This window comes from Geotrypetes seraphini, chromosome 4 (genome assembly GCF_902459505.1).
Source record: "Geotrypetes seraphini chromosome 4, aGeoSer1.1, whole genome shotgun sequence".
NCBI classification, from domain to species: domain Eukaryota; kingdom Metazoa; phylum Chordata; class Amphibia; order Gymnophiona; family Dermophiidae; genus Geotrypetes; species Geotrypetes seraphini.
Genome location: NC_047087.1, coordinates 173,777,118 through 173,790,546, shown reverse-complemented (window position 1 = coordinate 173,790,546; position 13,429 = coordinate 173,777,118). Strand labels below are relative to the sequence as shown.

At 40.9% G+C, this 13,429-nt stretch overlaps 1 protein-coding gene across 6 annotated transcripts in view; it reads left to right on the top strand.

The window, feature by feature from the left end:
* The window catches only part of HYDIN (HYDIN axonemal central pair apparatus protein), a 1,718,235-nt gene that overhangs the window by 1,667,857 nt on the left and 36,949 nt on the right, over positions 1 to 13,429 (top strand). For all 6 annotated transcript variants that reach the window (XM_033943280.1, XM_033943278.1, XM_033943277.1 and 3 more), the window contains one exon: positions 5,092 to 5,255. In XM_033943280.1, coding sequence (XP_033799171.1) covers positions 5,092 to 5,255 — 164 coding nt within the window. The remainder of the gene's footprint in view (positions 1 to 5,091; positions 5,256 to 13,429) is intronic.

The window sequence follows — 13,429 nt, the reverse complement described above, 5'->3', positions numbered from 1 at the left end:
CCCGGTACTGTGCTTGGGTTCCAACTGCTGAAATCTCTGTTAAGACTTACTCCAGCCCATCTACACCCTCCCAGCCATTGAAGCCCTCCCCTGCCATCCTCCACCAAACGGCCATACACAGACACAGACCGTGCAAGTCTGCCCAGTAACTGGCCTAGTTCAATATTTAATATTTTCTGATTCTAAATCTTCTGTGTTCATCCCACACTTCTTTGAACTCAGTCACAGTTTTACTCTCCACCACCTCTCTCGGGAGCGCATTCCAGGCATCCATTATCCTCTCCGTAAAGTAGAATTTCCTAACATTGCCCCTGAATCTACCACCCCTCAACCTCAAATTATGTCCTCTGGTTTTACCATTTTCCTTTCTCTGGAAAAGATTTTGTTCTACGTTAATACCCTTCAAGTATTTGAACGTCTGAATCATATCTCCCCTGTCTCTCCTTTCCTCTAGGGTATACATATTCAGGGCTTCCAGTCTCTCCTCATACGTCTTCTGGCGCAAGCCTCCTATCATTTTCGTCGCCCTACTCTGGACCGCCTCAAGTCTTCTTACGTCTTTCTCCAGATACGGTCTCCAAAACTGAACACAATACTCCAAGTGGGGCCTCACCAATGACCTGTACAGGGGCGTCAACACCTTCTTCCTTCTGCTGACTACGCCTCTCTTTATACAGCCCAGCATCCTTCTGGCAGCAGCCACTGCCTTGTCACACTGTTTTTTCGCCTTTAGATCTTCGGACACTATAACCCCAAGGTCCCTCTCCCCGTCCGTGCATATCAGCTTCTCTCCTCCCAGCATATACGGTTCCTTCCTATTATTAATCCCCAAATGCATTACTCTACATTTCTTTGCATTGAATTTTAGTTGCCAGGCATTAGACCATTCCTCTAACTTTTGCAGATCCTTTTTCATATTTTCCACTCCCTCTTCGGTGTCTACTCTGTTATAAATCTTGGTATCATCTGCAAAAAGGCACACTTTTCCTTCTAACCCTTCAGCAATGTCACTCACAAACATATTGAACAGGATTGGCCCCAGCACCGAATCCTGAGGGACTCCACTAGTCACCTTTCCTTCCTTCGAGTGACTTCCATTAACCACCACCCTCTGGTGTCTGTCCGACAGCCAGTTTCTGACCCAGTTCACCACTTTGGGTCCTAACTTCAGCCCTTCAAGTTTGTTCAACAGCCTCCTATGAGGAACTGTATCAAAGGCTTTGCTGAAATCCAAGTAAATTACATCTAGCATATGTCCTCGATCCAGCTCTCTGGTCACCCAATCAAAAAATTCAATCAGGTTCGTTTGGCACGATTTACCTTTTGTAAAGCCATGTTGCCTCGGATCCTGTAACCCATTAGATTCAAGGAAGTACACTATCCTTTCTTTCAGCAACACTTCCATTATTTTTCCAACAACTGAAGTGAGGCTCACCGGCCTGTAGTTTCCTGCTTCATCCCTGTGACCACTTTTATGAATAGGGACCACATCCGCTCTCCTCCAATCCCCAGGAATCACTCCCGTCTCCAGAGATTTGTTGAACAAATCTTTAATAGGACTCGCCAGAACCTCTCTGAGCTCCCTTAGTATCCTGGGATGGATCCCGTCTGGTCCCATCGCTTTGTCCACCTTCAGTTTTTCAAGTTGCTCATAAACACCCTCCTCCGTGAACGGCGCAGAATCTACTCCATTTTCTCGTATAACTTTGTCAGACAATCTCGGTCCTTCTCCAGGATTTTCTTCTGTGAACACAGAACAGAAGTATTTGTTTAGCACATTTGCTTTCTCCTCATCACTCTCCACATATTTGTTCCCAGCATCTTTTAGCCTAGCAATTCCATTTTTTATCTTCCTCCTTTCACTAATATATCTGAAAAAACTTTTATCTCCCTTTTTTACATTTTTAGTCATTTGTTCTTCCGCCTGTGTTTTCGCCAAACATATCTCTCTCTTGGCTTCTTTCAGTTTCACCCTGTAGTCCTTTCTGCTCTCCTCTTCTTGGTTTTTTTTATATTTCATGAACGCCAACTCTTTCGCCTTTATTTTCTCAGCCACTAGGTTGGAGAACCATATTGGCTTCCTTTTTCTCTTGTTTTTGTTGATTTTCTTCACATAAAGGTCCGTAGCCATTTTTATCGCTCCTTTTAGCTTAGACCACTGTCTTTCCACTTCTCTTATGTCCTCCCATCCTAACAGCTCTTTCTTCAGGTACTTTCCCATTGCATTAAAGTCCGTACGTTTGAAATCTAGGACTTTAAGTATAGTGCGGCCGCTCTCCATTTTAGCCGTTATATAAAACCAAACCGTTTGAGGATTGCTACTACCCAGGTGAGCACCCACTCGAACATTAGAGATACTCTCTCCATTTGTGAGGACCAGATCCAATATCGCTTTTTCCCTTGTGGGTTCCGTCACCATTTGTCTGAGCAGAGCCTCTTGAAAGGCATCCACAATATCCCTACTTCTTTCCGATTCCACAGACGGAACATTCCAGTGCGCATCCGGCAGGTTGAAATCTCCCAACAGCAGAACCTCCTCTTTCCTTCCAAACTTTTGGATATCCACAATCAGATCCTTATCAATTTGCTGCGATTGAGTTGGAGGTCTGTAGACTACACCCACGTAGATAGAAGTTCCATCTTCTCTTTTCAAAGCAATCCATATCGCTTCTTCCTCTCCCCAGGTCCCTTGCATTTCGGTCGCTTGGATATTGATCTGTACATAGAGAGCTACTCCTCCACCTTTTTGACCATCTCTGTCCTTCCTAAAAAGATTATATCCCGGTATGTTTGCATCCCATCCATGTGATTCACTGAACCATGTCTCTGTGATAGCGACAATATCTAGATCTGCCTCTAACATCAGGGCTTGCAGATCATGAACTTTGTTGCTTAGACTGCGAGCATTTGTGGTCATCGCTTTCCAGCTATTTTTCAGCGATAATCTCCTTTTTCGTATGGATTTTTGTGTCGGTTCACTTTCCGTTGCAATACTAAGAAATGAGTTGCTGATATTGCTTATGTTGCAGACTTTACTACTATCACATCTTTTCTTTTGCCTGGGGTGGGCTTTATAATTGTCCTTCGTACATACACCACCCCCACCTTCTAGTTTAAATGCCTAGAAAAATATTGTCTAAATTTCTCTGCAAGGTTTCTTTTTCCTGCTGTAGTAATATGTAGCCCATCAGTGCAATATAGTTTCTTGTCCTTCCATGTATTTCCCCATCCTCCTATGTACCTGAAGCCTTCTTGATGACACCAGGCTCTAAGCCATCTATTAAAGTCCTCTGTGTTTTTCACTCTTTGCTCTCCCTTTCCATATGCAGGCAGTATTTCAGAAAAAGCTAAAGTCTTTACAAAAGGTTTCACGCCCTCACCAAGCTCCCGAAAAGCTTTCTGTGCTGCAAGTGTGGAGTTGTTGGCCAGGTCATTTGTTCCCAGATGGATAACAACATCAGTGTTAAAATCCTTAGTTTCTTCCTTAATTATAGTCAGTATTTGCCTGGAACTCCTGGTAGCTGAGGATCCCGGAAGACATTTCACTATTTTGGTCTCCTCGCCCTGTGTTCCAAGGTTAATGCCTCTGATGATGGAATCCCCCAACAGTAATAGTTTTCTGTTTTTGGCTTTTTTATTTGTACTTAGGGTGCGCTTGTTCTCTAGAGTTACCTTCATTGGTTCCAGTCCCACCTCCCTTCTGTTTTCTTGAGTATGGCAGTGCACTAGTGGAGCGAAGGAATTCTGTAGAGGTAATATTAGTGAAGGTGGATGTTTCTGTGTTACATGTCGCAGTCTTCCTGAGCCTACTGTGACCCATTTATTCCTGGGCTGTTTTATTCTTTGAGGTAGAGATGGTAAGTTGGTATGATTTTGTGGAGTGATGGAAGCTGCTTTAATTGTATTCAATTCCTGTTTAAGCTTGCAGAGCTCCTCCTTAATACTGGCAAGTTGAAGACAGATGGGGCAAGCCTTAAGCCTCCAAATAGTATGTCTTGGAATTAAAGCACCACAGTGATTACATAGAATAAAGGTCATCTTGATTGGTTGTGAAGTGACTTGATTTGAGTAGTCCTGATTATATGGGTCTCTATATATGAATAGTGGTCCCTGGGGTTGGTGGGACTATAAGTCTTACCCTTATTCCTATGAAGGGAAATGGAAAGAGGAAATAAGATTTAACAGAGGAAAGAAAAGGGTTTTTTTTGTGCTTTTTTTTTTTTTTTTTAGTAAGAAACAGGGAGGAGAAGAGAAATTAAGCAGATATAAAGCTGAAAACCAGTGAAAAGAGCAGAATATGAAATGCAGAGCAACTTATCATATTGAAGTTCCAGGGCAGCCTTGTTCACAGCACTGTCCCAAAGATAATGCAGTTAACCTTAGAAGTAAAACAGAGCCCCTCCCTTCTCCACCTAATCAGCAGAAAACAATGGCTGAATACTAGTAAGACAGAAATATAGGCTCTATACCACCTAAAGTACAGTATTTTAAACAAAAATGCAGGTTCTATCAGTGTTACCCTAAAACACAGGATTTATAACAGGATTTTCCCTACTTTAGTCACCCTGAGCCACAGGCACCAGGATTTAATTAGAGTTAACAAAGTCTTACCCTTTTTCCTATGAAGAGGAAGAGGAAATAAGATTTAACAGAAGAAAAAGAAGGGTTTATTTTTTTGTGTTTTTTTTTTTTTTTTTTTAGTAAGAAACAGGATGAGAAGAGAAATTAAGCAGATATAATGCTGAAAACCAGTGAAAAGAGCAGAATATGAAATGCAGAGCAACTTATCTTATTGAAGTTCCAGGGCAGCCTTGTTCACAGCAATGTCCCAAAGATGATATTAAAATTAAACAAAAAGGAGAAAAAATAGCCTAGGTAGTTGTGAATGAAGGCACTGTAACTCAACAGAGTCCACTTCACATTGCGCTAGAGAACCAGTGTATCAGAAGGAAACTGCTATAACAAAAAATAAAATAAAAGAGGAAGGACAAAGGTCTCTGTCACTGTGGTCAGGAATAGATAGTATCTTTGTGCAGGTTGCAATGACTTTTCAAAACTTCCCAATAATAACTATTATTTCAATCTTTTTAGGGCTCTATTTTCTTCCCTCTCCCAGATGGAACAGGCCTGGTTTACCTTCTTCAGGGTGTGTCAGAATCTCCAAAGACCTCAGGGAACATCATCCGTGAGGTACCTTGCAAGACATCATACAATGAGCTCCTTACTGTCACAAACTGGCTGAACAGAGCTCAGAGGTAAGAGAGTAGTAATAGAAATCTCAATTGCTTAGTGGGATTGGAGTTCTTTTATCCATTGCCTTTGTACTCTATCCGGCCAATATACAGACAACAGAAGACAGCTGACTATCTCCTGTGGTCGGTGGCGAAACCAGAAATTCAGCACCAGCACTATATCTGGCAACTAGCATTGAATTTCCAGGGTTTTCTGGGGGGGCTGGATGAAACATAGCCAGATAAGCTGATATTCATCAACTAGCCAGCTAAGTCCTAGTGGCCATAAGAACATAAGAATAGCCTTACTGGGTCAGACCAATGGTCCATCAAACCCAGTAGCACATTCTCACGGTGACCAAGTCAGGTTCCTAGCACCTGGCTAAAACCTAAGGAGTAGCAACATTCCATGCTACCAATCATGTTTTTCTCAATAACAGACTATGGACTTTTTCTCTAGGAAATTGTCCAAATCTTTCTTAAACCAGCAACACTATCCGCTCATACCACAACCTCTGGCAATGCATTCCAGAGATTAACTATTCTCTGATTGAAAAAAATATTTCCTCCTATTGGTTTTAAAGGTAGTTCCCTGTAACTTCATTGAGTGTCCCCTAGTCTTTTGTAATTTTTGACGGAGTGAAAAATCGATCCACTTGTACCCGTTATATTCCACAAGCTGAAGTGCCCTAACCTTTCCTCATAGGAGAGGAGTTCCATCCCCTTTATCTTGGTCTGTTATTTTGGTCACTCTTCTTTGAACTTTTTCTAGTGCCGCTATATCTTTCTTGCGATAAGGAGACCAGAATTGAACGCAATACTCCAGATGAGGTTGCACCATGGGCATTATAACATTCTTAGTCTTGTTAACCAAGGGTTTTTAAAAATAATTCCTAGTATCCTGTTTGCTTTTTTGGCCGCCGCCACACATTAGGCGGAAGGTTTTATCGTATTGTCTGCAATGACACCCAGAACCTTTTCTTGGGCGCTAACCCAGTAACTGTGATTAGGGTTATTTTTCCCAATATACATCACTTTGCATTTGTCCACATTAAATTTCATCTGCCATTTGGATGCCCAGTTTTCCAGTTTCCTAAGGTCTGCCTGCAATTTTTCACAATTCACATACATTTTAACAACTTTGAACAGTTTAGTGCTATCTGCAAATTTAGTCACCTCACTCGTTCCAATTTCCAGAACATTTCTTTTTTTTTCTTTTAATTCTTTATTCATTTTATAATTCACAAGTGTACAGTAAATATCAAACAATTAGAATACAATATCACTTGAAAATCTACCATATCGTATAACAAAAAGATATAACCCCCATCCCCTCCCACTTCCATATACAACAAAAAATATACCACATGAAATATAATATCTTATCATTCATATATTATTAATAGAAATCCAACCCCCCCCCCGATCCACATGTAAGAATTAAAATTGGGAAAAGTGTAAATTATTCATTATAATAATTTAAAAATGGCCCCCACACATCCTTAAATTTATTATAGTAACCTTTTTGAACTGCCAACATTTCTAAATAAGTTAAATAGCACTGGTCCCATTGAGAAAAATGTCCATTTAACCCTTTGTTTTCTATCTGATAACCAATTACTAATCCACAACTGAACTTTGCCACCTATCTCATGACTCTCATTTTCTCAGGAGCCTCTCATGAGGAACTTTATCAAAAGCTTTCTGGAAATCCAGATGCACTACATCAACCAGCTCACCTTTGTCTACATGTTTATTCATACCTTCAAAGAAGTCAAGCAAATTGGTGAGGCAAGATCCCCCTCGGCTGAACCCATGCTGACTCTGTCTCATTAAATCATGTTTGTATTCCACAATTTTATTTTTTATAATTGTTTCCACCATTTTGCCTGGCACTGAAGTCAGGCTTACCGCTCTGTAATTTCCCGGATCTCCCTGGAACCCTTTTTAAAAATCAGCGTAACATTGGCCACCCTCCAATTTTCAGGTACTATAGATGATTTTAGCGACAGGCTACCGATCACTAACAGTAGGTCAGCAATTTCATGTTTGAGTTCTTTTAATACCATGGGATGTATACCATCCAGACTAGGTGATTTATCACTTTTTAACTTGTCGGTTTGGCTTAGTACATCTTCCAGATTCACCGAGATTTACTTAGATTTTAGCAAAGCCTTCTTACAGTTCCTCCGCATCATCACCCTTGAAAACTATTTCTGGTTCAGATAGATTTCTTACATCTTCTTCCATAAAGGCCGCAGCAAAGAATTCATTCAGTCTCTCCTCTATGACCATATCCTCCGTGAGCACCCCTTTTGCTCCTTGATCATCCAGTGGTCCCACAGATTCCCTCACAGGATTTCTGCTTCTGATGTACCTAAAAAAATTGTTAGAAGTTGTTGCTTCTTTTGCAAGGTTCTCTTCATATTCTCTCTTGGCTTTCTTTATCAATGCTTTGCATCTAACTTGCCAGTGCTTGTGTCTCTTCTTATTTTCTTCATTCGGATCCTTTTTTCATTCTTTAAAGAATGTTTTTTTGGCTCTAATAGCCTCTTTCACGTCACCTTTTGACCATGCCGGCTCTCGTTTCCTCTTCTTTCCACCTTTGCTGATACATGGAATACATCTAATCTGGGCTTCCACTATGGTATTTTTAAATAACACAAATCCTCCTAATGCACACAGGCTGCTGCTGAATGGAATAAAATAGAATATTGAATATATCAAAAACCCTAGCCTCATTTCTGAGGCAGAGCTCCACTAGGGTCTCCGTCTCCCCTAGGGAGTAATTGGGTTCCCTTCTCTCCACCATCACACCCACTTTCACTCACACAGTCTCTCACACACTCACTCTGTTGGTCACACACTCTTCCTATCACACCCTTCCTCACTGCACAATCACTTTCACTGGCACTCACAGATTCACTCTCCAACCAGTCAATACCACTCAGAAATCAATATAAATCACTAACCACTTCCTGCTCACTCCTAAAACCTCCTAGCTCCTCACACCACCTACAAGGATCGCAATTCCACGTGCATGGTTTATATATGGGCATGTAGGATGTTGTTGAGGACCGTGTGACAATGTTGTGACATCACTAGGACATGTGCCAGGATAACTAATGGATGTCCAAGCATATACAACTAGGGGGTCATATAATCATATGAGAAAAAATACTTTGAACGTCCTATACGGGCGTGTTCCAATATTTGGTCGCATTTGTATACCGCTTGTGGATGTTAGTATGCTGGACGTCTTTTGATCATATAATCGAATGTTAAACATCTTTGGTAATTTTCACGTTCCGACAGACGTCTAGCACCAGCGACGTACACTTGCTTGTATTCGTTCTATTGATTATGTCCCTCTAGGTCTTTGGGTCCAGAATAGTGTTGTCCCAGGAGTTACACCCTATAGATCTGGACAATCCGAACGACATTCAAGATATTAACAAAAAAGTAGAAAAGATTAGTAAATGGCTACATGACAACATACTAGCTCTCAATGTAGTCAAAACTAAAACAATGCTTTTCCTCTGCAAAGAAGGTCATTTTCTGACAACACTCATCTGTCTCAAATCAACCCCTCTTCAAATTGTAACCTCCATAAGACTCCTAGGCATCATATTTGACAATAAGCTAACTTGCCATCAGCAAATTTTCTTGAACCATCCTCAGTAAACATTCAGATACATTCATTAGTCCAGGGGTGCCCACACTTTTTTTGGCTTGCGAGCAACTTTTAAAATGACTAAGTCAAAATGATCTACCAACAATAAAATTTTAAAAAACACAAAACACACTGTACGCAGAGAAAATGTTAATTATAATTTATAGTCTGAGGTTTTTTTTTCAAAGAGGTCAAGGCAGATGACTTTAAAATATACAATGTCACCTCAGTAACAACTATACAAAAATAGACAAATATACCCCCTCCCCTTTTACTAAACCGTGATAGCGGTTTTTAGCACAGGGAGCTGCGCTGAATGCCTTGCACTACTCCCGACGCTCATGGGCTCCCTGCACTAAAAAACACTATTACAGTTTAATAAAAGGGGGCCATAGTGCAAAATATAGACAGCCAATATAAATTCTCAAAACGGACACATTTTGATCACTACGGTATATTTAAAATAAAATAATTTTTCCTACCTTTGTTGTCTGGTGATTTCATGAGTCTCTGGTTGTACTTCCTTCTGACTGTGCATCCAGTCTTTCTTTTTCTTTCTCCTGCATGCTTCCTTTCCTCCAGACCTCATCCCAACCAACATCTCTCTCTGTCTCTCCATGAGTCCAACTTTTTCTTCCTCTCTCCCTACCTGCCCCCTGCCACCCTCCATTCCCTCCTCTAACTTTTTCTTCCTTTCTCCCTGCCCACTCCCCTTTCTTTCTCTCTCTCTGCCCCCTTCTTTCTTTCTGTCTTTCTTTCTCTCTGCCCCCCCTTTCTTTCTCTCTTTTCTCTCTCCAGAGAAGGCAGCACTGTTAGTGGGACAATGGAGGAACAGCAGCCTCTTTATTTCCAGGAAGCATGAAGCTCTGTGCCTTCCTTTCTCTCTCCCTGCCCCCCCAAGTCACCACCGCCACTGCCGATTTCTCCTTGCTTCCCCGATGCGCAAAAGCCAGGCCCATGTAGCCATTATGCAAGCGTCCCCCCCCCCCCAACGTCAATTCTGAAATTGGGAACTTCCTCTCAGATGTCAGAATTGACGTGGGGGGTGGGAACGCTTGTGTAGTGGCTGCATGGGCCTGGCTTTTGCGCATCGGGGAAGCAAGGAGAAATCGGCAGTGGCGGTGGTGACTTGGGGGGGCAGGGAGAGAGAAAGGAAGGCACAGAGCTATGGTGGGGAAGCAGGGAGAATGCAAAGGCAACGCGAGTCGATCGTGGAGCCCGGGATGTTCTCCGAGATCGACTCGCATTGCCCTTGCGATCTACTGGTCAATCGCAATCAACCTTTTGGGCACCCCTGCATTAATCATTTCGGCTAGACTACTGTAATGCACTGTACAAAGAAATAATGCCAAAAGAACTTAGACATTTACAGATCATACAAAATAAAGCGATTAAACTTATAACAAAAGCAAAAAGGTTTGACCACATGACACCCCTTTTAATCAATGCACACTGGCTTCTGATTCCTTGCATTTAAAACTCAATCATTCTACACCCCTGAATTTTTAGATAGACTTTTGAATCCATATGTCCCTTCAAGATCTCTTTGATTGAACACTCAATATTTGCTATTAATACCTTCATTGCGTCAAATAACATACAACACCACTCGCTCGTTGATTTTCTCAGTAACCACTCCACAACTATGGAACATTATTCCAATTCACTTACAAGAAGAATCATTAGACCACTTTAAATCAAATTTAAAAACTTTCCTATTCAAAGATGTATTTGACCTATAATCTTAAAAAAAACATATCTTTTCACAGAAGGAATCTCTCTCCTAATGTACTAGCCCTATATGTCCCTCTGTCCTATTCTGTCCCTCTGTCCCTCTGTCTGTCAATGTATGTCTGTCTCTGTCATCTATAATATGTTTACCCAGATTTTAAACTTATGAACACAGCTTAGAAATATGATAAATGGGTTAACAAATTTAAATAAACTTGAGATGTATAGGTGAGAGGTGAGGTAAGGCTCTCAGCAAATCCATAATAGTTCAGTCTTATATGGATTCATTTGGAGCTTGTTGACCGTCATCCATGCTTTAATATCCTCAAGGCAAATCTGCAGTCTCAAGTTGTGTGGCCTGTGCCATGCTCAGTAGGATGTAGAGTTGTATATCATCCGCAAAAGAGTGGATATGGATTCTGTGTCTCTTTGCAATTTTGAGGGCAGGGCTGATGTAGATGTTGAATAATAGTGGGGACAGTAGCGCTTCTTGGGATATTCTTGTAGTTTGTGGTTCTCAGCTTTGAGAATTCCAATTTCGCCAGGACGCATTGTTGTCTTTGGGTCAGGAAGAATGCAAACCAGGACAGAGCTGTATTTCTGATCCCAGTTTCAGATAATCTAGATAGTAGGATTCCATGGTGAGCGTGTTGAAGGCTGTGCTCAGTTCTAGGTGGATATAGAATACATCCTAGCCACTGTCCATGTAGTTCCAGCAGTCATCTATTATATTAAGTAGTACTGTTTTGGTGCTGTCAAAGTTTCTGAATCTAGATTGGTATGTAGAGAGAGCGTTCTGATTCTTGATGAATGTAGCTGTAGCACCATTTTTTCTAGGAGCTTCAATGCGAAGGGGAGGTTGGAGACTGTGGCCTATAGTTGCTGGGTCCAGGGAAGGCTTCTTCAACAGAGTTTGATCACTGCAGCTTTCCAGGATGCTAATACCTCCCCCTCACGCAATGAGGTGTTGATTAGGGGGACAATTGATTTGATGGATGTGCCTTTTGCTAAGTACAGAAGGGAGTGTGGGAATGGGTCATTAGCTGAGGTGGTAGGGCAAAGTGTTGTCTCGAGTTCTGCCGGCGAGATTTAATTGAAGTAGTCAAGGGTTGCCGAAGGATTTTGTTGTTCAGGTGCAGGGTCCAGTGTGAACCTGCTGTAAGCTGATGGAGTCATTTGGGGCAGAAGAGTGTGGTGCAGTGGTTAAAGCTACAGCCTCAGCACCCTGAGGTTGTGAGTTCAAACCGCATGCTGCTCCTTGTGACCCCCATTGCCCCAGGTACATTAGAAAGATTGTGAGCCCACCAGGACAGACAGGGAAAAATGCTTGAGTACCTGAACAAATTCATGTATTGAACTCCCCTGGAAGAACAGTATAAAAAATTAAATAAATAAATAAAAATGTTTTAAGTTGTTTCAAATCTTTTCACTTGTCCAGGAAGAAGGAAGTGAAAGTTTCTGTGCCTACCCATTGGGTCATACTGTGAGTAGGGGGGGGACTTGGGCTGTTGAAAAGAAGTTCCTGGTTAAAGAGAAGATGCCCCTGGATCAATTGGGAAATTTTGTGATGAGTTAGGAGTGGTATTTTTCTTTGGTTCTTGATATCGCTTATTTGTAGGTGTCTGACCGTACTTGCCATGCCTCTTTGTCTGAAGGTAGTTTTGTCTTTCACCAGGTTATTTCTGCTTTCCATGTGTTTACCTTCAGTACTCTTAGTTCTTGATTGAACCATGGGGATGAGAAATTGCTAAGACATGAAGTTGCTTCAACCAGTCCCTCAGCCCATCACCTGTCCTACACCACACTTTTTTCCTTCAATTATTTTCACTTTCCCCTAATTTCTTTTTCTTCCTTGCTCCTCCTCATCCTCTCTTCCTCCATCCCTACTCCCTCTGCACTTTGTAATTTTTTTCTCCTTTTTTTTAATTTATTTATGCAGATTTACAATTTTAATATCAAAGAAAAAAGGATTCTTACATTTAGATTTGCATTAATTATACATTTATCTCAAAAAATTCCTTTTCAAGCCACCATAGTGGGGAGCCATACATTATCAATTAGCATAAAATACAAAGAAAACTAAGAATGGGTACTGATTCAAATGAATCTTAACCCTTCCATAATATTGGGACTTTGACAAACCTCCAAATATCTCAGTCATGAAACATTAAACCAACAAAACCTTATTTCTGTTCTCTCGCCATTAAAAATTGTTGTAACTGGATGGGATCCCAAAAAGCATACTCAATGTCTTGTACTTTGACAAGACATTTACAGGGAAATTTTTAAATAAAATGATGCCTCAAGAGCCAAAACTCTTGTTCTTAATTTTAGAAATTCTTTCCTTCTTAGTTGCGTGGCTCTTGAGACATCAGGGAAAATCCTAACCAAATCTCCACAAAACTTTGTCAGCCTATTTTTAAAATAAAGTTTCATTATTAACATCTTGTCAGTCTCACTCATGCATGTTATTACCATAGTAGATCTAGTCTGAATCACATCTTGACTATCTTCCAAGAATTCAGTTAGATTTATTTCATTTGTGACCAGATGGTCCGCATCTTGGTCAGATTGTACTTTCTTTTGTGGAATATAATAATGATTACAAATTGGAAAAGTCTCTGCATTGGATAGTCCCAGTATTTCTTTAAAGAATTTCCTTAGTAAAATTTCAGGAGATAATAAATGTGTCACAGGGAAATTAACCAAACGGAGATTTCTCACTCTATTCCTATTTTCCAACATTTCAATTTTAGAATGTAATACTGTAGAGTCTTTAACAGCAGATGCTGAG